The sequence below is a fragment of the Bombus affinis genome, chromosome 8 (assembly GCF_024516045.1).
Source record: "Bombus affinis isolate iyBomAffi1 chromosome 8, iyBomAffi1.2, whole genome shotgun sequence".
Lineage (NCBI taxonomy): Eukaryota > Metazoa > Arthropoda > Insecta > Hymenoptera > Apidae > Bombus > Bombus affinis.
In genome coordinates, this window is record NC_066351.1 from 16,010,019 (window position 1) to 16,036,606 (window position 26,588).

Genomic DNA, 26,588 nt, shown 5'->3' on the forward strand with positions numbered 1-26,588 from the left:
TCGTCGTTAAATCGTCTTCGATACGACCGCTATAAGAGAGAACAACTTTGGATATTAATTTTGACCAACAACGTTGCAAAGTTTTTACGGTAATTAAAGGACAAGATCGATCCCTGTTTTCTTCGTTGATTTAACTTCGTTGATCTTAGGAGAGACGAGTGGGTCAACGCTGACTTTGTTCGCCGATGATCAAAGATTGGTTTATACACCTTGGGAGGTGTAACTCATCGCGCACTTACGGCCCGTCCGAATAAGAGGACAGCCAGTCTATTGGAGAATGCCTGTCGTTGTCACCTCGCTCCCTTTGTTATTTTATTCTCCGAGTTATTTCGTTCTCTTTGAAAACAACTTCCTCTCACAAACTTCTATCCGTTTATTACTCGCGAAAAGAGGGGTTAGAATAGCAAAACCAGTAAACGATACCCTTTACGCTCTACCTCCGCAAAACAAATAGAAAAAAGGGTAAAAAAACGGAAAGGGAAGTAGGAAGAAGACGGACGACTTAACGCGTGAAAACAGGGCCGCGTAACAGCAAACACGAGGCCGCAGAACAGCCAAGCATCGAGAAGAGACTCTTCGGTTCGGCAAGATGACGTACGGTGGTCCACGGTGGTGGCTTCTATTTTCGTTGGGCGCGTTTCAAGGGGGAAGCCGACATGTGCTCGATATTTAGGCACCGGCCCGTCTTCTCTCGTCTACGGCCTCGGATTCTCTCGTTCCACGCACGACATCCACCAATGCCTTCTGTCCTTCGCTCTCTTTCACGTCTTGGTTCGCCACGTCAGATTCTGTCGTTGTTCCGCTTCCTCGTCCCTCCCTTCGAGACACTCCATCTAACGGGGTATTTAGTTCCACGCCGTTATAAATTACGTATCATTCGCTTTCCAAACTGACATCGTGGCACGCGCTCCCGGAATGCGAATACCAGCTCAACCTCCCTCGTTATCCTTTTTCTCCTCCTCCTTCTGTCTTCTCGTTCGTCGCCTCGTTCCTCCTTTGCTCTCGGTCACTTAACTCCCTGTTGGGTGATTTAAGCCGCGGTCTCCTGGTAAAACGCGATTCCCTTCTTGCATCAGGGCATAATTTCGTTTCTTCGATGCTTTACGAAGAAGATGTCACAACACGTTCTTTTCTCCAGCTTTCTGTCTCTGGTTTATCCTTAATCCGTGCTGTCGCGATTCAAGGAGAAAGGGATGTTTCGGACTTGTTTTAGAGAATAGCGAAGACACAGGGTTGTTTTCCGCGTTTCAGAGCTAACGAAGTTTACACGGAGAGTATTTATTCGCGAAAAAGGCTGCCATCGAGGGTCGATCGTGGAGGGGCTGAGAAATTTCGCCGGCGACGTCATGCATACGTCCCCTCGTGCCACGCCACCTAATTCTAAACACGTGTTCACTCACCGTTTCCAAGAAGTATTCCTCGTCGACGTTGCGGGCCAGGTTTACGATCGCCGCGAATTGTCGGCGGAACTGCGCGACGAATCATCTGCGTACGCGTTGCACGTGATCGAACGCGAAACAAAGGCGACCGTTTTTGACCGTTTCCTGAACCCTTTCGACGTCTAAAAATATTTGAAAATTCGCCTTCCTCCGTGTTACGACCATCTGCAAAAACTTTCAGTTACCATCAAATAACAATAACAACCGAATAAATAATAATAGTCGGCCAGATAAATTCGTTTATCTTGCCTACGATTCTACTAAATCGTAAAATATTTACGTTCGCTCTATCGATGGATAGAACAACGGTTCATCTGCGCACATTTTCTCTATAACCTACAGTTTCTCGTCTAAATAATAGGAACTTGCGTTCAAATAAGCGAATGCCATTAAAGGAATCTTTCTATATAGAAATTCGTCCCTAATTTTCATCGTGAGATCTTCATATCATCCGCAAACACGCGCTATCGTGTATACGCCATAATTATTCTCCCACAATATCTTTTTTACGCTCTTTTTATTTTTACATAAATTCAGCCTGAAAATCCATCAAGCGTTCGATCATGCAGCTCGAGTAATCAACAAACCGCGCGGAACGCGCGCTCGAGTGGAGCGCAAATAAAACGTCGCGAAGGGGTGGACACGAAGAACGGGAACGGGAGTGTCGAACAGGAAGAAAAGGAAGAAGGAGGAGTGCACCGGGGCAGATATCAATTCTCTTTACGCGGCAAAACGGTGGCAGCTCCACTAATAGACCGAAAGATTCTCATCTGTTTAACGCGCGAGCTCGAAACTCTCTCGCTTGGCAGTTTGTTCGCGAAGGGAAGAAGGCAAAGAAGGAAAAGGAGGCGAGAGTCCGTGAGACTCGCCGCAAGCTGACGCAGCGAAGACAAAGGGAGATGGCGAGAGCAGCGCGTGGGGAAGCGGAGCGAGAGAAAAAAAAATATATCGTCTCGTTGCCGAGATGCCAGAAGCGAGACGCATACCTCTTAATTGGAACGCTTTGCTCGGCCTAAGCGATTTGGCCGGATTTCGAAGGAAATGGGCGTTTAAGTGCGCCCGAAAACCATTTACAACGGTCGACATTAGCGCGTCCTGCTCCGAGCAACAGCCAGGTCGACACGTTTCGTTATATGGACTCCTTCATTTCTGCATATACACGTTGCATATTCTTTTTCCTCCTTCCTTTCTGCTACGGAATGGTTTAATCATTCGGAAATTTGTTTGCGTGCCATTTCCATGCGAAATTGTAGAACGGTTTACAGCGTTGTTCCGCTAACAGTCCATTTGGCTTAGCATCTTATCTGCTCGGCCAAATCGACACGTTTCGTCATTTGGGCCTCTCGATTTGATACGAAATCGTAAAATGTTTCGCTAGCTAATAGGATCAGGAAGTTGACATAGAAGTCGGTTCCAAGAACTGGCGAGGCTACTGGGATGGTCAGTCAACGCGAAACTCTGCTATACGTCCATAGGAAATTTTCCCAAGTTTCTAGACTGTTCTTGCGCATCAAACAGTTCTAAACGCGGTGGCTGGACGGAACGATACGTGAGGGGGACTCGTAAAAATTGTCGGCGACCTCTCTGTTCCGTCGCGGCCATTAGCGGTCGTAAAATGTTCTTCGAGAGGCTTATTTGGTCGCTCGAGCGACGGATTCATGCGCGCGTTTTCCCGAAATAAACGAATCGACGGGGTTTCCGACTGTCACGAATCCCGTCGTCGAAAATATTAAGATTCCAGGCTACAATGTCGGCCTAATGGAACCGGAGGAACGGGTGGCGAACGCGAGGGGGTGGAAGAGAGGCTATGCCAGGCGTAAAAAAGGCGGGAGAGCTCTTTTAACAACCAGACTCATTAGGAGCATACTGCTCGCTTTTTACACCGAGACATTTGTAAGCAATACAGACTTCAAAAAACAAACTTTCCTGTCGCAGCCAGAACAGCCGGACACTTCGGTTTGCTCTCTTTTCGCCATTCGCGTTTCCATCTCCCGCTCGTTCTCTTAGCTCTTTCCGTTGTTCGCGGAAGTTCCAGGATATCTGGTAGAATCTTAGTAGCCAAGTGGCTATCCAGAGTTTCTTACTTTCGCTTTCCGTCGATTTTATGTCTCCCGAATTTGTCAATGGCAATGGTTTGGACCGAAATTTTATTATTGCGTAAAACTAGTGTTTGATATCGTGGAAGCCTCTTCTTAAATACGTATCGTTCCATTCCTAACTCGAACGCTTCTTACACCTACGGTACCGATCCTTTTAACCATTTTATCACAATCCTACGTACTTCGTTTTCTCTTGTTGCAATATTTTTTGCTTTGTTCGAATATCTTTTATTCTTCGGAATATATTCTTTTTCTTACTCGTTGGTTAACAGGGTATTAAAGTCAGGAGTCATAGATTTGCACGACGGGGAAGAATCGCTGTGCGATTCCCCGCTGACTGTCGAACGTTCGTTGGGTCATTGGTATCGCGATATCGATGATTATGTCATTATCGCGAGGATTTTATCGAGGCTCGCGTCTCGACAACTTATCCCGTTGGGAGTTTAGCGCCTGTAAAGTCGGCGAGCTTATTACCATAATCGAGATAAACGGTAGATAAACTCGTGTCATCGCCATAATTCCTTTGATAAAACGGCGGGATCGTTCGGGTCCCGGTGGCATTTTAATGAATTTTTACGGAAAGATAAATGCGACTGAATTAATAAGGTTATCGCCGTAAACTTCGTAATCGCTGTTATAAATTCCCTCTACCAACTTCTCTCCTTCCTTCCGCGCTGTCCCGTGTGTGCCGTGTGTTCCTCCGCTCTGATTTTCCGTCACGATGCGAACGAAGAAATCTGGTTTCGTTATTACGCTCCATCTCGATGAAATGACTTTTCGAATGATTTCATTCGATCGCTATCCAGAAGAAGTTACGAGATACGCGCATTGAGCCTGTCAGCAAGTTGCACAGACGATACTAATAAACTTTAAAATATTAGAAATATCGAGAATATTTTAATCCATCAGAGAAACAAAAGAGAGAAATAAGATGGAAGAGCGAAATAACGAGACAGTTGTCGAACACGAGCGTAACGATTAGGAACGCGCGCGACACCCCCGAAACATATGTTCTTCTCGGCCAACGCTTCCTGTCGTTAAACGTCTAAGTAACTACTCGCGTTTACGCGTGGCCCTGCCTTTCGTCTGTGTTCGTGGCATGTTCGAACAGTCTGCGAATTAACGATGACGAACGAGCGCGCGTTTAGCAATCACGAGAATTTCTACAAATACTTGCTTCTCTTTCATCGATCACCGTTTCCTCGCAGTCGAACCTCGTTCGAAAGAACAGCTCGAAAAATATTTAAATAACGGCTAATTTTCTTTACGATCGTAAAACATCGATGTACTTTACCAAGTTCCATAAGTGTAAATTCGAAGCAGAATAAATATTATTTCGATTTCCTATCGAGACGTCAAACGCGAAACAAATTATTGGGAACGCAAACACTATTATCCAACGTTCCCAGGCAGGCTCGTTCATTAATAACAATCACGATGTATCAGTGACGGTGGCGTGGAGCGATTTTTCATAAGGCAGCCGGTCGCTTGACACCTCTAATTAGCGGACAACTCTCGCGGAGCGGTGTGCAGAAGCGCGACGCTTTATGCGAGCAGCCGTTCTCCCGCAAATGAGAGTAGAATAGCACGCGTGTCCCGCTGCCACGGTGGAAAAAGATTCGAAACGAGGCTTTAAGAGACGCACGGCGACCATTCATCTCCGAAACGTCCAAGCTAAACATAGGCTTTCGAAACGAGCCGAGAGACGCGTCTCACGATCGTACATCGTCGCGTATCTCGCGCTGATAATCAGCCAGACTAGCGTTATTCCGTGTTCGAGATGCGTCGCACTCGCGTCGATTAATATTGGCATCTAAAGATTTTTGAAACTACGAACGTTTTGAAAGACGAAGATTTGGAAGTCGAAACCTACGCGAAACGAATTCAAAGTGGATGGACTCGATGAGAATCGAATTTTTTAATTTTTCGAGTTTTCGACCTCACGCAGAAGTTTCGAGTTCACGGTCTATCGAAGAAACTTCAGTCAGCGAATCTTTGCCTCGAATGTTAGAAATTTTCGAGGCGAAAACTTGCAATGGAAATGTTCCGATCGTTGGCAGTTTTAATCCTATGGGGATTGAATTTAATTTGTGCCGCAGTACCCAAAACCTCCTAGAGAATATTCCTCGTGTGATTCTAAAGTCTATAATTTGCGAAATTACTATTCCCTGGCAAAAAGAAACTCTTCTCCCATTTCCATCCTAGGTTCTGCCTTAATAACCTCTCTGTTTAATTTTCAACGTGACTTAATAGTCGCTACGTAGTAAACACCAGCAGAGAGCGGAAATTATCAAGTCTTGGTAATCGGAGGAGCGACCGAAAGGGAAGGAAAAGAAGAAAAGTACCGATCGAGCGATCCGAAGAGAATAAAAACGGATTCGAATGCCAGCCACGATACGAGCTGGCAAACGTACCGAGGAAATTAACGTTAATGCGACACGATCTAGCTCGACCATGGCGGTTTTTATTCGCGACCTCGGGGACGGCTAACAAGCCAAGGGACCCGAGAGTTTCGCTAAATCATCGGAGCCGAGTTTCCCCGTCGCGCTTTCCTTTTCCCTCGCAATTAACACTTCATTACCACCGCTCGTTTCCCGTGAAATCCGAATGTCTCGATGATCTATATTAAACCCGTCGTCCCCCTCGATGCCACGAAAAGAACGGAACACGTCCCTCGAGTGAGAGTTTATCGCGAGTTCCGCTCGTTTTCGTCGTTTTATCGGTCGGTTTTGGTGTCGACGTTTATTTTGCGGGTGCTGCTTTCTACTCCCGGATTGAAGATACCAACCAAGAATATAGAACGTAATTTCGTCGACGGATCTCCATTCGAATATAATTCTTTTCTCAAGCGATTATCGATTATCGTATAAATCAACGTTAACGTTGGTAAAGCAATTCGAGTCACAGACCTTAATAACTGGTTATTGTTTCAGAATTTTGGTAATATTCAGTTTATAAAATGAATTTCCATTCGAACAAAATTCTTAAAGATACGCATCGGGAGTTCAGAGTCCGATTTTATCGATTGCTACGAATAATTGGGATATGTAACTTGCAAGTTATATGTACGCGCAACATCTATCGGATATACGATTGGACGTTACATCGAACAACATCGTCGATCCTATTTTCGAGCAACCAGATGCGACGTTTCGGTGATTGCCAGGAGATCGCGATATTCTTGAAATCGTCGAATATATAGAACGTGGCAATCGGTGTTGTTCGAGTCACGAGCAGAAAAATCAGGCGAGTGCACGCATCATGGTTGATGGGCCCTAAACGCTGCGAGTGCTAATTACGACGCCTCGTGACAGGTGCAATTTGCGACACGACTGTCCATGAAATTCGCGAAACACGAGGCGGTTGTTACAGCTGCGGCCGCTACGCCCTCGTAAACGTGTTTACGAAAACGCGACGGCTCGTACGTCAACCTGGTCGTTAGCACCGCGTAATTGCCTGCGCCGCGATTAATACGTATAGCGAATCGTTCGCGCGCCACTTCTTACATTTATCCTCTACTTAGAACCTTTCGGCTAGAATGTTTCTTTTTGCGTACAGTTGATTGGACGTGGAGATGCGTGTGTTGCATTCTTGGCGCGGATGCACGGAACGTGATTAGCAGAAGCAGAAGAAATAAAAGAGTATTTCCGCGGACGCTCGATAACGTAGTATAGAAGCGCGTTACGATATATATAGGGTGTCGATTTCTTGATTAAACACTCGATATCTAAAATCTTAGACAAGCGTCCCGAAATTCAATTAGACGAAATCCGCTGTTTCCCGAATTGACGAAAGTTAGAAACTTTAGGCTATAGATATTTTTCTTCAATGTCTATTTTCTTCGGCAGTCTCGTACATACAATGCCGTGAATAACCATAGACTCTGCATTGCTTCCTCTTTATTTTCAAGAAACCACCGATTATGCCTGAATTTTGTTGTTACGTGAAATTGTTTTCGCGAAGAGTAAAGTGTATGTTAAAGGATATCAGGAGACGTTACATAGCGAATTATCGCCTTTCATAGCTGAAATAGAAGACAAGAAGACGATGTTTCGACAAGACGATGCTCCTTTCCACCGCTGGGAAAACGTGGTTTCAAAATTTCGAAGCAGAATTACCGCCATGGACAATATCGAGGCCCGATTTGAAACCGATCGAGAACCTATGGGGCACTCTGGCAAGAAAAGTTTACGATCAGGAGAAGCCACATACAGAAAATATCGTTGAACTTAAAACAGGAATAGAATCTGCGTGGGCGGATATTCAAAACGGAGCTTTAAACGACTGAGATAGACGTAATAAAAAATGAAAGAAAATCTATCGAATATTGACTGATAACGTAACAAAACTAGCTGAGTTTATATTTTTTTCACATCGAAAAGCACAATTTCAAGCGAAAATTTAATTTTCTCCAGACTTCGAAAGAAGACAATTTTCGTTTCAATATTATAAAATATCAAAAAATGGGATTTATAATCATTCGCTGACATTGTATTCTCCAATTTGTCTCGTATCGCTGTCTTGTTCTATAAAAAGCCGTTTGATAGAAGTGCTTCTTTAAAAACAAATTACAAAATCAGAGACATAACACTTCGACGTTCTCTTGGAAGAGCAGAGGGGGAGGAGAAAGACGATAATCACTATGGCGTTGCAGAGTGATTCGAGCTAAATCGAGGCGGAATCGTCGGAAACGGGGATCGGGGACACGAGTTTTTCGTCGATTCTCGTGAACGGCAGCAATTTTCTGGTCGCTTGTCGGCACCGTTTATATTTAATGCTTTAATCTGGCCGGGCGTCGGCCGATCTAAACACGCGATAAATCTCATAGCGGAGGACGCCTTAAAAAGCGGCAACAAAACCTCTTCACCAAGCGGAAGCGTTAAGTGGCCTCGCGGAGAACCTCGCGCGCTTCCGTGCACGCCTATTAACGTCCCGCCTAAACGCTCTACTTACGAGAGAGAGTAGACATCCTCTCCTGAACGATATTAATGATTTCCCAAAACTCTCGAGCCGTGTGAAAACTCCTCCACTGTCGATCAAAACCTAGCCGCTCTCCTTTCACCACTGCACACTGTTCGACATCTTTGGAACTGCCTCTCGCAGCTGCACTCGCGGCTCACAATGACTTTCCTCGGCTATATCGAGCGAGCGTTTATGGCCCGAGAACGGACCAGAAGGAAGAAAGAATAGTTTCGAAAAATTGGATATATTTCTCCAGGAATTCTCATATACGAAGCATCAGCAGGTTCGAGGTTCTTACGGATCTACATGCAATTGCAGAAGAAAGTTTGTAGATTCCGCGCCAACATATACGTTCTCCGATAAAATTGATGTTTCATAAAGTGTTTCCATCCTTATTCCTCAACATCTTCGTCCTTCGTTTCTTTTCCTACTACCCTTCGACAACTAACAATCAGGCGATTTTTCGAGAATCGTCTACGGTATCGTCTTCATCGTCGTTTTCATCGAACGATCGATATTCGATATTAATATTCGCGTATCGTTCGTCAGTGGTGACAACGCGTCAAGGAATTATTCGTACGATTTCCTTTGCACAAGTATTAACTGCTTCTTAGCCCCAATTCGATAAAAAGGAAGAAAACGCCGTCCATCGTCCACACACTCGGTGGAATTGTCCACTCGAAACTCAGCTCAGTGCCATGATCACGAGTTCCCAGGAAGAGCGAGCGGAAGCGAACAGAAACAAATGAACTATTAGGAGCTCTCGTAGAAGCCACGATATGGAGAGGGCGGGAAGCAGGTCCCCCAGTTAAGGACTAACAAGTATACACTCGGTGTGCAGCGAGCTACACATCTCTGGGTATATACTTGTTAGCCGTCGTGTTGGCTGATAGGCGCCGCTCTAACTAGCCACGCATGGCGAGCACGTGTGGAGGTGTCGACTGCCCTAACGCCCTCCGCGCGACCCTTTTCCTCGACCGTGACCCTCCCCCTTTTCTCCAGCCCTCTTTCTTCTTCGTATTCTTTCTCTTTCGTCTCCTCGTCTCTTCTCGTTCCTTCCACGACTTCTCTTTTCCCTGCGGTGCTTCCGCCGACGCGAGACGCTCCATTTCACGCGGCATGAAATCCGAGCGAAAATATTTGGGCGCCTCGTGCAATTGGCCGCGACTCCTTTAAACATTCCCTCGAAAGGAATTTTAATTTTCTTTTTTGCTTGGCTTTTCGTTTCTGTCCTATGATAGTGGATAATTTGTCTCGTTTAATCATACGGTGCGATGCACCGGATTCGATCTTCTTTTTCGTTTTGCCGATTCTCTGATTTCTCTCTGGAGTTTGTGTCAATGGACGAGCAATTTTATACCCATACTTATGCATAAAATACAGCGTCACAAGACAAGGCTACGCACGCTCAATTATATCTCGATAAATTCCGCGACTAATAGCTAATTACGTACACTGCACGTTCAATTACGCGTTAAACGATTAATTTTACAAATCCGCCGAGCCATTTAATTCACCTTCCAACTAACGTCCATTCTCACCCTTCGTTCGCCGCGAATCGAACTAACAAATCCTCGAGAGGAAACTTCTCGAATCGAAGATGACGATCCACGAACGACACGCGAAAAGATTGCGTTTCTCCGATGACGAATAGTCAGAATAACAGACGTCTTAAACCACTTAACCGAGGATTTCCAACGGCTCTTTGATGTTTCGCGCACGAGGGTCCGCAGTGATTTTCCACGGGGTTGTATTCTAATTTCACGATGGTAGTGGCGATGGAATTGACCGCGACGCAGGTGGGTCGTTGGCCAAGAGCAAAGACAATTGCCGAGCCGCTCGGGGATCAGCCGCGTCGCGAAAGCGGCTTACCAGGGAGAAAATGAAATTTAATTAACTGGAAACGACGCGGAATCGCCGCTCGTCACGCGGCGCTCGCGTGAGCCACGACGCCTACGCGTCATGGACTAGTATATTCTTTCAGCAGTGGCTAAATGTAACTGCAGCTTTTAGACAGGCGTTATTTTCGTTCGTCCGAGGTAAATGAAATATTCGCGTGGGTGATATTGTTGAACATTTTTACTAATTAATTAATCCATTCAACGATGATCTCTAATTAACGAGATTTTCTCTAACTGGAAAGGAATCAAGAACCGACATTTCAAAGTCCTGGCCGTGGATATCGTCAGCCCTTAATGAATCCAACGAGTTAGATGTAAAAAAAAATTGTTCCAAAGAGTAGAAAGAGCAAAACTGCTCTATTGGCTACAGTAAATGATCGAATTATCCTTAAATCCATCCCGCTCTCTTCCAAACAATATTTCGTCCATGAAGATTTCTCTTAAAATGTTTTCCTCTGCTATCGACTCGCTATAAAATTTTCTAAAACACAAAATCGCGAAAAAACAACGATACAAAGGGACGTGAAAGCCGGAGGTCGATCGATGTGTGCGATTTAACGTGAAATGGCCTGCGTCGAGCGCGAGGGACGGCAGGGGCGGAAAAACAAAGGAGGGTGGCGTGGGGGCGGCAAGGGTGGTAGGCCGGAGTGAAATCGACGAGGGTTGGGAGAACGGGAAGGCGGATGGGACGCGCGGGTTCGCCAATACAAAAAGGGAACCTGGAGATTATGATCTTCCATTCGTTCGCTCGTTCCAATTATTTTGTCCAATTAAAATATCGATTTTCTCCCCCCTGTTGTGGCTCTGCCTGCGAGTACGTTCGCCTTTTACCGTGTCGTCGTCCTCCCCTTACCCCTCGTCTGCCTCCCCACCCCTTGCATTCTACCCCATGTTCGCAGACAACCCCCGATCAGAGGCGAAAGCGAATTTTTCGGCGCCCCACGCCAAATAAATCGACGTTTCTTCTCGTTTTACGACCGCAATATTCGAATTTGTTTTCTCAATGATTTCTTTCGTTCTTTCGATGGCTTTCTTTAAACGAAACGTTCGACGACGTTTCGTAAAAGAACATTTTTATGAAGCGAATCACGATTGGCGGTTTGAAGCGTGGCGATGTTTACGGCTTTTTAATTATACACGCTTCGAGTGCTTTCAATCGATATCAAAGTCGAACGACCTTATCTTTCGTAGAAGCGACGGACGAAGACCTCGAAGTTTCTGTAGACACCTGGAACGAAACAACTGTATTTCTTTCGACACACTAATTTTTAATTGGATAAATATTTATGAAGTTACACAAGTGATTTTACCTTAGTGTTTGCTCGTACACCGAACAATAAGAAGTGTACACAACCTTGGCGTATTGAATGCTACCGAGGATAAATGGAGCTCGAACGTTTTCTTTTGCCACCCTGCTTATTTGCGTCATTACCATTCGTGACGTTAATAAATTTCGAGTCCATTGATTTTAACACAAATAAATACAAAGATAATATATCCTTTAGAAGTTGGAGATATTCCAAGTGGTCTAAGCAAAATATAAAATGTTTTAAGGCTTCGCTAAACTTTCCGAGCTTATCGAGAGGCGAAGAACCCTGATCAGCGTATTTCAATGACTCCGCTAATAGAATTTGTCGAAACGATCAGCCAGGCAAACGTCTTCGAGGGCAAATCAATCACGAGCGTTTCGCGAATCGCAGACCGGCTCTCGGTTTCCTCGTTTTTTACGGGAAGAAATTATCCCTCTAAACGGCTATTAGACACGACCGGCGTGTGGAAGTTCTCTGAGAATAGACGATCTAATTCCGTGAACGGGAGGAAGGGAGGAACGGAGAAAGCTCCGTCGGATGGTGCGAGAGAAAGAGGTGGGGGATGAAGGGCTGGAGGGGTTGGAGACGGACCACCGTGATTGCAATTTTAACGCCAATTTGACTTGAATCTCTTCTGCACGAAAGAAATAGTGTTTTCATGCTCAATATAGCGGCGTGCTAATAATTAACGGCCACGCCGTGCCACTTTGTCGTTTAAACGTAAAGGGTGTCCCAATCGTATCGATTCGGCAAGTTCCACCGTATCTTCGAAATATCTACGTAATATTATTCTAAGCTGATATCGAATTATTTTCATTACGATGATTCTACATCTTTTGATTTAATTCTATCCACTTGCTGTTTTGCGAAATATTATATCTTATATCCGATGTTCGAATTCGATTCTCAGCTTATCAAAATTTTTTCTTTCTAACGGATCTCCCCAAATACTCTTACGACGTCGATCCAAACAGAAACGATTCTATCATCCGTCCTTTTTTAAATTTCATCTAAAACACGAAAGTCCGGGTCTGCTGAAACGCGCATGCACGCGGCAACGGTCCCGGGAAGGATCAAGCGAAACTGGATGACACACCGTATACGTGTACCGAGCGGGTCTTGCGGAGCTAGCGGGTGGTCCTCATTATGTCGGCTTCCCCACCGCTCAGCCGTCCTATCTATTTAACGTATCGTTTGCCTTGGTAACCATCCAAATTGGCCCATCCCTCTCTATGCGCTGCCAGCCACCATCTCTCCCGATCTCACTTGTGTTCTCCTTAATTATTCGGTAGCCGATGTTTAATAACGCCACCGTTGCGCGTTTCTCGCCAACGATCTTCGACCCGATCCTTAATAGAAAACACTCGTTTCCTGCGAACGGTGACGTCGAGTCGTTCCTCGATGATCGACTATGCGAAGACCAGGGACGATGTTCCGTTTATAGTCTACGAGGACAATTAACGAGGGAAGATTTTAGAAGAAATCGTTGTTTTACAGAAATTAAGAGATATTTTATCGAAATTTATATATTTTTGAACATAGACGAGGAAGAAGATCTTAAAAAGCGATTCGTTTTATGTACCAAATGTTACAACGACATTTACGTTGGCCATTTCGTATGCCTCTGCATCTTTGAATTTCTCACAAACGTATAAACACGCGTAAGTCTAATTATAGATTCGACGGAAATTTCGATAGTATCGCTTCTTCGTTGAAAGCTCTCGTTCGTTCGGCAAACAGTTGGAAGTATTCGCATCAATCTCGGTTATTCGAGATCCGGCATTTCCTGTTCCCGTTGCAGGAAGCTTGTACGTGTGTCGGTTTCTTCGGAACCGCGTTTAATTTCAGAATTTCAATAGCCGCGTGATCGACGTGGACCCTGCCACTTCTTGCTACCCACGGCTAACCCGAAGCAACGTGGTGGTTAAGATACCGATACGAGGCCAATGAATTCGAAAGTCAATGGCCCGTAAACTTTAATGGCTGTTGTTAACGAAAGACGTCTCATTTCGCTTTGTTAAATCGTTTTACGATCCCTTTGGCGAAGTCGTGATTTCTTCGTGATCAACTATCGTGTTGTATGACAAAGTTTCTAGAAATCTGCAAGTTTTCCCGAGTTTATCGTACACGCCGAAGTCACAGATCTGTATTCCAGAATCTAGTCCCGATACAGAGCGGACGAAGCGTTCGTAAATTCAATAAGCTATAACTGAGCGATAACGCGAGCGTAAACCGATTTCCCAGCTGGGAACCGCGTTGGAGGCCGATCTGTCCAGGTCGAAACTATGTACAATTACCGTTTTAATCTGCAGTTTCGAGGGCCATAAATATCCGCGGAGCCGCTCATCGACACCGACAAAGAGAACGCGGCAGAGATGCCGGCAGGGAAGTTTGCGCGAGCAAATTTATTGCCGCGGCCGATTCCACGCGGACCAAGCGTCTATGAGCTTTTATTCCGCCGCGGTATCGACAGCCTCGATCGGCGTTCTTCTCTGGTCGCGCAGGGCTTTTCGGCCGAGTCACCGTGACAATTAATCGCCGTGGTGCTTCGTTCCTCCGGTATTCGCGTTTCGAGCAAAAATATAAAGGAGATTTTCCGTGATTTTTAACGTTACTCTGGCTGGCTTTTTGTTGGCCGATGGTAATCTGTAGATTGAAAACCGTGGAAACAAAGCAAGGCAGGGATGAAGAACCGAAGCGATTTTTACTACGGAGCTTTTCGCGTTTCTAACCGAGTATATTATCGCGTATTTTACTCGAACATACCGAGATAAACCATTCAAACGTTACCGCAAAACAAATGGATTAATTTAATGAAAACACATTGAGGATAACGTAGTTGCGCTCGGTCTGACCATAATCGGGTTAAATCTACTGTAACGTAATCAAACCGTTCTATGATTTAACCGCGGACTGGCGCCATCTAATATCGAATTTATCCACGTAAATACAATCTACAAATCCACCGTCGCTCCATTTGTGCCAAGGGAAACGACCAGGCCAAAAACGGCCACATCCGATGGAAAAAATACAGCGAGCTTCCTAAAACGTTTTCCTACGGTCCAGTTCTTGCAACGTTACGGAAGACAACGCGGATAGAAGCGAAACGGAATCGTTTCCATCGATCCCTGACGAAGATATCGATCCCCTTTGGCGGGCGGATGAAGTGGCAGCGCGAGACGGCGGAAGTTCGCGCGATGAAATTTACGGCTGCAGCCAATTCCGCGCAAATGGAAGAGCATCTATGAGGTTTTATTCGGCCTGGTTATCGCTGCCACCTATCGGCAGGCATTTGTTTTTGCTTATCGGCGGGGCTACGTCAAGCCCGTGTAGGGGGAGGCCACCGTAAATATGACGGACGGATGCGACGATGGGATCTCAGCGGCGTCAGAACAAACGAGCGCCACGGACCCGAAGCCCCGAAAGTCTCGTACTCGGCTCGATCGAGGGGGATGAACGACCAAGAGACCTCCGGCGCTGACAGGGCTCCCGTTCGACTCCGAATCGATATACCTGGCTGCGCGAACAAACGAAATCTACCGGGAGAAAGGGCTGCTCGAACCAGCGCTATCTTCCAGTTCTTTCCTTTCTTCGTCCCCTTTCTCGCGTCTATGCTCCTCTTGTACGCATCTCCGCTCTTCCAAGGGTTTCTTCCCCGTGTTTCTACTACTACGTTTCTCCTCCGTGTTCCTTCGTTACAGCGATTAAGGAATCTGTATTACGCGAACGACGCGCGACGGAGCCGTAGTCGTTCGATTATACCGTTTGATCAGTTGGAGCGTGATCGATCACAGGGAAAGACGGTCGTTACTTCCACCTGAGATTTCGAAACGTCAGAACGTATCAATAACAACGCGATGATCGAAAGCACTCGAGGCGAGCCTGCATTTTTCCTCTCTTAATCACCGACCCTAATTGGTCAATTACGCTCATTACCGTCTCCTACGGTAGAGAGGCGAGTCGAACGATAAAATCACTTTTCTCTCTCTCTCTCTCTCTCTCTCTCTATCGATATCTCTATCTCTTTCCTTCACTCTGCTTCTCTCACCCTCGCTCTCTCTCTCTCTCTCTCGTCCGTGTGCATCAGCAGAGGAGGTAGCTCCCCACCAGAGAACCGTATCCATGGGTAATCCCTGCCTGCCGTGCCTCCCCTGAAACCGAGCTGGACGTAGTTGCAAGAGAGAAACTTATCCCTGGCAGGGAAAAATCCGCGGGTCTATAGCTCTGGTTCGACTCCGTTTCACGGTAAAGGAACCCGGCCATGGAGGCGGAGCGAGCAGAGCCATGCCCCTTCTGCCGCCTCGAGGCCTCGCCCACTTTTGAATTTCCCCTTTCTCGCATTTTCGTCCCCTCCTCGAACCATCGTTCCCGCTCTGACAACGTCTCTTTTCAAACAACGGCTGGGTCTCCCACTAACCGCGGCGCCTCCACCCGCAAAACGAAAAAGTCCGAGCGCCGCAGTCGACGATGGTCAAAGTCAGTCGACACGGAGAGCTCGAGTCGAGTAGAGGCTAGTCCAGGTTAGCTGGCCGGGAGATCCATCGATCCGTCGATCCTCGGCTCATCTGTCAAACGCGTCACGCATCCTTCTTCACGCGTTTCCGTGATTACTCTTGGAAAATTGTCGTCGAGTGTGACTCGAAGATCATCGGATAGCTACATATTCGATCGCTTCATTTTCTTCGACGTTGAGTCGTGTCGATCAGATTGTGTGGAATCAGTGAGAAAGACATTTCGTCGAATCACAGACATTCGCACTTTATTTCTCCTCTTGCATCGGTGACGAGATACTCGACAAAGGTATCGGCAAGATGAGAGCATAAAAGATCGAAGAAGATTTACTCAGAGTGATTCAGTGAAGAGATATAGATTTACAGAGGTGTTCAATCGCGGTCTAAGAATGACAGTACTAAGGATGACCTCCCCGGTGACGCCTCCATCGAGCAGTCCAGGTTCCCACGAGGCCCAGGCACCCCAGCCGACTTCGAAACCGGTGCATCGATTGAGCTTTTCCGTCGCGGCCTTGTTAGCCGACACCAAAAAGTCGGACTCCTCCAGACAAGAAACGTCCTCCGTATCGCCCAGATCATCACCCTTGGCCTCTTACTCCCCTGTGAGACAGGAGAACCTACCAGTCAGTCCGAACTCCGCGTTACAAAAACATCCAGGTGACTACAGATCGAGATACCTGTCGGTGTCCCCGAGCGTCCAGGAACATAGACGGATCGCGTACGGTTCTCTGGACGCGAGGGCGCTAACCAGGTTTCCCGAGATCGAGGTGGACAGGGTAGAATCCCCCGGTCAACGCTCCAGAACGCTGGATTACGCGGTTCGAACCTCCGCGGACTCCGGATCCACGTCGGAAGTCGCACCGTGTTCCTCGTCTCCGAAAGTCGTCACAGTCGGTCACTCGGATTTCGGTCCTCAATCTCCTAGAAGCAGCTCTCACGAAGCCAGGTCCAGGTGTTCGGAACCGGAAGACATCGAGGAAGAGGACGAGAACAGTCTAGTCGACGTGGAGGACCTACAGCATCAGCATCAGGGAAGCAGTCCGACGCCGGTCAGACCGACTCCGGCGTATATCGGAGGATTTTCCAGTTTGGGAAGCATCTCTGGCATTCCAGCCGGACTACATCCCGCGGTTTGGGGTGGCGGACATCAGGGTGCAGCGGCAGCAGCAGCCGCCGCCGCCGCCGCCGCTGCCACAGCGAGCTTCTTCCCCTCGCACTTCTCTCATCACGCGCCATTAAACGGTGAGTACCATCCTGAGCGTTTACCTTCTGTTTTTACCCGTTGCACTGTTTTACCAGTGTCGTTTGCCATTTGCTAAACCGACGACAACCGTGTACGGCGCGTCTTTGAACCGCTGGCCGGCCGCCAATCGGCTCCGCGTTGCGTTTTTTCCTTTTCGTCGTCCGAGACAAGGCTCGATTGTAAAGTAGCAAGTGTCGCGGAGTAAAGAGAACCGAATGCGATAGTGGCCTGTTCAATGGAGCCGACGGCTTCGACATTCTTCGCTTTCCTCGGTTGTTCGCGGATAAAATTAGTCCCGGTGCAACGGAAGTCCCTCCTCGTGCCTCCGATCTGTCACCGATTCCTTTCCATCTTCTATTTTTGCGTGCACCGAAATTCTGATTGGGACACTGTTTCGCGGTATACAGGGCGTTACAAGACGGTTACACTCTGGCGATTCGGGGCAAATTTGGAAACTTTCGATATCATGGAACGGGCTTGATTCGTACATCCTCTTAATAGAGTTTGAAATGAAATTATTTCGTATTTAGTTAAAATAATCTATCGTCGTTTCTCATCGGAGAAAGACGAGAAAATATCGGTCGAATTTGGAAGTACATACAGGCTGTTGCAAGATTTCTACTACGTATACTTTCATCGTGATGGCCTGAAGTTGAAGAGCTTAAGAAAATGTTGAAAATATGGGATTGAAAGATAAGATTTATAAGTTGTGATAAAACGTCGTTCGAGATATCGGAGTAACTTTAAAAAAGCTTTAGAGTATGATTCATGGACCCTGACGATATTATACCTCCATAAGCGGTTGAATTAACTTGCATTCGGTTAAAAAATCAGATAGGGTATCTATCTACACATGTATATATCTACATACGTCTAATAAATTATCGATGCTATTTAACAAATACCATAAAGCTGCTACGACTCGATCGACGTTAAACCGAGTGAATTAAAATACCGAGAGTGAAAAACGTCAAAGAGAAACGGTCTAATTGATAAATTGAGACACACGATATCGTCATGAGGACGTTATTAGCGATGGAAACATCCGGCTGGAAAGAGGCAGTCACCTAAAATCACCGCAAAAGGAATGCAGTTCTCGGAACGCGCGCGCAGATGACTCGTCGCGATTGAATCATCGTTAACACTAATTATTGAGGTCGCGGCTTGATAATTGCGCGGAGCTCTCGTTAAAGAGGCAATCAAAGTTTTCTCGCTTCGTCAGAGAGCCGCCACGCAGACAGAAAAGAGGGAACAGAGGGCCGGTTCTTGTCGAGCTCGTGGAATCCGGACGACAAACAATAGGCGATTATTACAAAAAGGTGTTGCAACTGCAAATCGTCGTTCATCGAATGGAAAACTACTTTTTCCATCGTCGTTAACCTACTATTTCTCTTTTCCTTTTTTCATTTTGGGATTATCATGTATTTCAATTAACTGGTTTCTAGAATTTTATGAAGTTACAGTTTGTTGAAATCAATCGATTATCGCGTGAACAACAAAGGATAAAAGATCGCGTTCAGTTTTTGTTAGAAATAATTTTGCAAAATTAGAAACGATATAGCAAATATCGTCATCCTTAATTGAGATGTTCTATTTAGCAGTTTTTCATTGTTCTTTTCTATCTTTTCTTTCAACCTTCAAGTAAGGATACAAACTGTTATGCAAACTGTTACAAAACGACGACTGAATACATATCTTAAATAGAACGAAGAAAGTCAAAGTCGGCACAAAAAGATAATACGTGGCCTGGTTTCTTGGATGTTTAGAGATGACGGATGAAACGTTTTAACTAACAAAGGCAGCATAAATCAACGTATTTCCCTAATATCGATATTAAAGTGCGGCAATAAACATAGAAATTAGAAGTAGAAAGATACAATGTTACCTTTAATACAGGGATTTGCTCTCTCCGTGTCAATTTATAGATCATTGTTGCGCTCAATTGTGGCGCGATTTAGGGCGGCTCGCGAGCGAAGTACAATCGACCATAATCGAGGCTCGGCGAACGAGCCTGGGGGAAGCAGCGTGATTTTGAAATATGGCCTCTTAGAGAGGGTGTTCCTCTGGATTGCGTAACCCTTCAAACTTTACTTCACCGCTCTCTACTTTAACTACCCACCGGAAGGGGTTGGAGACAAGCGTGCCTAATTATTCTCTCCGATATCGATATCGAACAATGTATAAACTCGTATCCTGCTTTCTGTAGAAATAATTTCGAGGAAAAATACCTCGTAAATAAATTAGAAGCAATTGCGCGCGGGAATTAAACCAAAGAAACGTCGAGTCGTCTAAATTAATTGCCCTTTCGTTAGAGAAGCTGATTCATTCGGACAGCGAAGATAAATATACTCGATTTCGAGGTACGTTCCTTAGAATTTCGATTTCTAATAAAACGTACGAGAGAGCACGTTTATGTTCGTTTATCGATCGAGCCGACTAATAAGAGCGCATAGAAATCGTGGCCCACGGAAGCGTTGCGCAACGCGACAAAGAACGCTCGATCGGACGAGCTGAATTTTGCCTCGTCTTTCTCCCGTCGCGATCGTCCTCTTCCCCTCTTACACATACCCAGGTATCTCATCGAGATCAGCTAATTATTTCAGCAATTTGCATGAAAATCTATCGAAAGGATACACTATTTACCACCGTGTCCGCGTTCGATTCTCAATACCGATTCACATTCAATTCTATTTTCTTCTTCGTCAATTCCACGCTCTGTAATCGCTTCCACTACGATTGTAAATCTCACTTCGCAATTGCGAATATCCTACAGATTCGTGCGAAACATTTTCTACCTCAAATTGATTCGAATATATCTATATCTCACATCCCACATCCTACGTAATGTATCCTGCTACTAATACTCTATCTTTCATATCCTGTTTCGAAAACAACCTATGTAAAAGTAGGATCGCTCGAGTCATCTAAGGACCAACGTTTTAATAAAACTTGGAACGGTCGAATTACAAGATATCGTTAATCTTTAAACGATATAATATACTTATAATTATATATTGTAATATATCTTAATTAAAAATAATAAAATAATGTAATAACGAGATGAAAGAACGAGAAAACATCGTATACCGTAGGTGTAGCGATAGGATCGGGGAAATTAAAAGGCAAATTATCACGAGTCAAAGAATCGGTCGTTAAAAATCGTTGAAATACGGAAAGGAGAAATTTGAATATCGTACGATATGCCAATTTCCGTGATCGATCGACAGAATGGAATCGCATCGCGATTCCAAGGGAATCCACCACACCGAATCGTTACGCAACGGTCGACAAAGGATACTCAAGCACAAAACCTTGCCCGTTCTAGATCCTTTCGCGGAATCCTCGGCGTATCTCCGCGAGATCAGCTAATTATTTCGAATGCGCATCCTCGATCGACTGGATTAAAATCGGTTTTCGAGGTTCTCGGGGTTTCTGTACGGGTTTTCGGCCGGAAACCGACGGATCCTCGAATACAGAGACTAATTGGGACCCTTGGAGAGTCGTAGCGAGAGAGAAAGGCAGAAAGAAAGGCGAAGTGGGTGGCGAAGGGAGAGGATCGGCGCACAAAGGACGAGTTCTCTTCGTCAGAGTGGTTGTCTTGGAATCGCAAAAGCCTCGTTCGCGAATACCGGAGCGGGAAGGACGCGGTTCCGCGCGGAGGAGGGAAAGGAGGAGGAGGTGGAGTCTCGGTCTCTCCGTGGAAAATTTGAAATTCAGAAGCGACGAGAGCAGAACGACGAGAACGATCTTCCTGCCCTTTTGTCTCGTCTCGAGAGATCGCTCGTTTCCAGAGCCGTTCACCTCCGCTCTACAAATCTGTCAATTGTCTCGAGACAAATCTCGGGGAATATAACCGATATGTTTCGACACGAGCCTTCCTCTCTCTCTCTCCGTTTCTCCTCCAGTTTCTGATAAGATGTTCCGTTGTTTCGTCGCGTTCGATTGTCGTCGACTTGTCGTACCGGTTGCGACAACTGTTGCTTGATTCCGCGACATCGTCGGAGATTTTCGAGGGTGATTCCGATGGATTTTCGACCATTGTTTAGGATTGTATACGGTTTGTATACCCGTACGCTCAGACCGTTAAAAATTAATCAAGTACTATATATAGACTACCGTTTAATCCATCTACTAGTCCTCGTAGCATAGCCTTGATCGTACAAGATCTGGTTCGACCACCATCCCAGTCCATTAAATAATCGACCGGCAAGCAAAACCACCCAAACCGCCAGACAAGTTTAACAAATGCCAAGTATCGTCGAATCGCGCGAATTTCCGCGCAAAACGCGGCGTACGGCTAAGTGTGCCGGAACATTAACATCGTAATTGTCCGGAGGTGATGTAATCGAGAGGTCTAACCTCGCGTAAAGCGACTCGGGGCGAATTATTCGGGCAAACGGTCGATCATCGGTGTACACCTTTCTCCGTGGGACGATATATCGACGCTAATGAATACAAGCGATAGCGTTAAAGGAGCGATTCGCGGCCGGAATCTTGCGGTCGGCCGGCAAAAAGGTAATGAGGCCAGTTTGCGGCGCCGTTCCGACGGGAAAATTATGAATTGACCCCTAAAAAGTCGCGTTCGCTTTCCTGCCGTGCTCCCCGGATGGATGCAGAACCGGTGGCAAAAACAGGACGTTGCGGTCGGCCGGGGTTCGACTCGGTTCGTTCTAACCCGCGAAACACGTTCCCCACGCTCGTTGCCTTCCTTCTCTCTTCTACTCGGGCTCTGCTTCGGGAGTGACGATGAATGACGACGACGATGGATGATCCTCGAGCGGAACACGCTTTCGGTTGCAGAGAACGGAGAACCGGCCAAGATCAAGTGCAACCTGAGGAAACACAAGCCGAACCGGAAGCCGAGGACGCCTTTCACCACGCAACAATTGCTCGCGCTCGAGAAGAAGTTCACCGAAAGGCAATACCTCAGTGTCGCCGAGAGGGCCGAGTTCTCCTCCTCTCTTCATCTCACCGAGACCCAGGTGACATTCTTTCCATGCTTTTTATTTCTTCTTACATCCGTATCGTATCTTTTGTTTTCCTTTTTTGAAATCGCCGATGTAGATTTCTAGATTTTTAGAAATCTACGGTTTCCAAATCTTTTTCTCTTTAAAAGAATCGACCAAAGTTTACCAGACAGCGTTTAAATAGAGATTACTTTTTATTATTTTATCGACGTTGATCAGAGTATCGTATAGGCGAAGTATATTTTACGTAGTACCTGTTACTCCTTGCTGATTAACATTTAGTAGTTCTTCCATTATACTTATCTCCTTCAGATTCGAAACTTCTTCAATTTTGATATTAACGATTCGCAGAATAATAATTTTTGTATTCGCCAAATTTTCTACATTCGTAACGAAATCATCTGCTATATCTTTCCTGATTATTTTGTTTTTAGATACTCCAACGATTCTATTCTCTCGACGCGATATCATATATCCATCGTCTTTCACGCGTCTGTACCGCAAACTGCAGCTTTCTTCCAACGTTTGTTCTCGACAACGGCATTCTCGCATCGCTTCGCGAACGCAATCCCGTGACTCAACGCGAGCATTCGCCCTCGCTGTATTCGTGACATCTTACGAGACATACGTAACGTGTTAACACAGGGATCGACTCGAAACTCGGCTCCCCTTTTTCCACATCGACCGGTTCGCGAATCAAGAGTCCAGTTTTGAACCGATCTTGGACCGATGTTGCCAGATGCAGGGTAATTAGCGCGCGATATTTTCGACGCTGGCGAATAACGCAGAGATCTTATTAATAGACTACAAATTACTCGAAACGCACGATGACCGACCAATTATCCCAGACCGTGGTCTTGCTTTCCACTGTGCCCAAGAGTAGTTTCGCCAGTGCGTTTGTCAACGAGGCAATTCGTCTACTATACTCTATACTTGTTACGGAGACCTACAGCCTCCCGACAAATTTCTTCTGTCTTTGAAATAGGCTCGTTTAACATCGACACTTTTCTTTTTTCTCTCGAATTCGATCGAATGCTGTGTAAGTAATATCGATCTATAATATCCGAATTTCGTTTCTTTCTTCCACGGACAAAAAGATTTTTAATTAAAAGTTGCGCGTATTAACGATTCTCTCGTTCATTTCGTAAATTTAAGAAATTTCCGAATAATACAAAACGCGACTCATTTGAAAATAATCACAATCGTAGCGCGATCGAGTAATTATCAACACTTTAAGCATCGTGTGTTTATCGACGATCCACCAATCTTTAAATCTATCATCTACGTGTAATACAGTAATAGTATTCGCTTGGGAAGCGACCCGCTTTCGTCGTCGTCGCTTATTTACCACGGTAACTACACCGCTGCGTCTTAACTCGCTTTTTTTGCTTAACCATTCCGAGATCGTCCGACCAATCACTCCGAAACCGCAACGAAAACCGCTGGACAAAATCGTCGAGCCGTTAGGGCTCGGTATAAAGCAGTCACCGAGTAACAAACGCGAACCGGTTCATTGTTGCAGGTGAAGATCTGGTTCCAAAATCGTCGCGCGAAGGCGAAGCGTATGCAGGAAGCGGAGATCGAGAAATTGCGGATGTGTGCGGTCAGGCAGCAGCACACGACGCTGTACGGCTCTCATCCGGGACTCTTGGCCCCGGCTAGTCTGTATCCCGTCGGAATGCTGTCTCATCCCGGTTTAACGCCTCATCATCCGATCTCTCAGCACTCGTCCAGAGAATGAAAGCGACAGGAGGAGCCAGAGACTCGCCACGATCGGTAGTGAACCGACTTGTCCTCGATCCAACGATCGATTCTCCCGCGAAACTGTATCTGGATCCCTTTGGAACAGAAGGAAGAACGAAGAAAGAATGATTCGAAGGAAGAATGTAGGATCTGTGAGTTTTGAGATGTCGGAGGAAAAATAAGAGAAACGGACGAAACTATCGTGAAATAAAATTCACAGAGTATCGAAGAACGGAAAAGAATGAACAACGAGAAGTCGAACGGATGTCGGCCGGACTCGTGCAAGACGAATCCACGTGTTTCGGTGAGAAAGTGATTCAGAGCGTAGAGAAGTGCTCGATCGAAAGTTAGAAGCATCGACAAGAAGACAATACCTTCGAAGTGGAATACCTTTATGAGAAGTCTAACCAAAGCGGGACGCGTTTCGAGAAGAGAAACACGATTCTGGATGAATTTGTGGACTCTCTCTTCGCGATCGAATCTTTCAAGTAATGAACTTGTCTAGTGAAAGACGACAGGGAGAGAGAGAGAGAGAGAGAGATAGAGAGAGAGACCCAAAGAACAAAACGTCACTTCTATGGGGAGCCATAGTGTATCGTGAATTTGTGCCAATATCAGACATGCTGCCGTGTCTTGTACATAGAGTGTAAATAATCGTTCTCCAGTTGAAAGTTTACGTAGCCTTGTAAATAGGATGCTAGCAAGATGAACGATAGTTCTAACCTGCAAGGATCGGTGGATCGAAGCCGCCGAGGCCTGTTTTCCAATTTTGTATAAATGTAAAACCGTCGCCGAGAGAGTAGCAGAGTTTATTTAATAAACACACAGTATAGAATTAACGCCTGTTGTTCCTCACTTAATTCCTAACTGGTATCGTCGTCAATCCTTCTTAAGCGAAAATATCAGGCCCTACGCTTCGACTTTTATAGAACGGCCTAAATTTCGCTCCTCTTCGTTTCACGAATAAATTAACATCGATCATTGCCTCTAATTGAATTTCAACGGATGAAAAAGCCTATGCTTCGTGCATATCCATACGTACAACGTCGTTAAATCGATAAAAACGAGAGAATCATGGGCGGACCGCTAATTACAAAAGTCGATGCGACTTTTCAGATAATCGTTCCTATGCATGCCGACGACGATTAGAAAGTAGAAATAAATTGCCGCTGCCAATTAAACGATCCGATGATCTCTGCGACCCGATGATCGATAAATCGAACGAGTTTATTTGGCGGCCGATAGACCATAATCCGCTTTAACGTTCGGATAACGTTGGATTTATGGTCGCATAAACGACAACGGGCTTTTAGAAGGCCGTACGTTCGCGCATAAACCGCCGATCGGTTTTACGGATGCGGAGAGATCGATGTTAGACGGAACGAAAAAATGCCACGAGATCGGAATAGAGGAACGCATGGGAACCGTGCCTAGCTCAGTTAAATTACCGGTCGTTTTTCGAAATTTTTCTACAAATTACAGCTGAAAATATCGGGCTGATCAATTTACCGTCGTCGGATCGGTCGAACTCGATTCGTTGTTCGTTACCGGACGCTTTGCGGCGAATTAAAGCTATTCAACCGACAGGAAACTTGTTTAAGCGGCGATGAGGCAATCAAAGGAGAAGCTCGAGCAACTTTCTTCGACCTCCTCTAACAAGTTCGGCAATCATCGACTACTAATCAACTACAATCCTCCCAATTCACACGGAGTCCCCTCTCCTCGGCTCTATAGGCAACGGCGTGAGTCATATTTCACGAAATCACGGTGTATCGTCTTCAATGTCTTCGAATCTCGCTGAAGAAAGATGTTTCTGTTGATTCGATCGTTTATCTAAACCTTCGTCGGATACGGTATTCCTTTTTTATACGATCTCGAATTAATAAAGATTTTTTGTCGAGAATTACGACCTTCTCCGAACGCGGCGAAGAACGTCTTGAAGATTTACTAACTGGACCTTAGACAAAAATTCGAAACGGTCGCTCGGTCTTGACCAGATCGTTTTATTATACATTCTGATAAAAAGTGTCACATCTATCTCCTCAACTTCACATTCGGTGGAATACTTTTTGATCGTATCGATATCTTTAGCATTTACCATACTAATCAGCAAAAGCATATGATTCTAAACGGCTTTTAAATACCTGTTCTAAAGATTTCCATCTGGTACTCCTTCAGGTCCATTCGTTACAAAAACCTTTTACAAATTTCTACAAATTTCTTCATTAAGAAGATGCTACTTGGTCGTATCTTCCGCATTTATTACATCAACAAGAACTCCAATTACCAACGACCTTTAACTATACCTTCCACCTTGGTCTCTCACCTATTTCTCCTTATTGACGAAAATCTTCTTCAAATTTTATCTTTAACAAACTTGCCATCACCGTGTCACATGCTTCTTATCCTGCGT

The 26,588-nt window shown here is 45.6% G+C and overlaps 1 protein-coding gene across 2 annotated transcripts in view; it reads left to right on the top strand.

Moving 5' to 3' along the window:
* The first annotated feature begins 13,537 nt into the window (after positions 1–13,537).
* LOC126919739 (homeobox protein MSX-1-like) overlaps positions 13,538–26,588 on the top strand; it is a 74,759-nt gene continuing 61,708 nt past the window's right edge. The window contains exons 1-3 of one of the 2 annotated variants that reach the window (XM_050729302.1): positions 13,581–17,464; positions 22,266–22,447; positions 23,955–25,014. In XM_050729302.1, coding sequence (XP_050585259.1) covers positions 16,612–17,464; positions 22,266–22,447; positions 23,955–24,173 — 1,254 coding nt within the window. In that variant the 5' untranslated portion in view covers positions 13,581–16,611 and the 3' untranslated portion in view covers positions 24,174–25,014. Of the gene's footprint in view, positions 17,465–22,265; positions 22,448–23,954; positions 25,015–26,588 lie in introns of those variants that run through there. The other variant, XM_050729301.1, reaches the window with a different exon arrangement.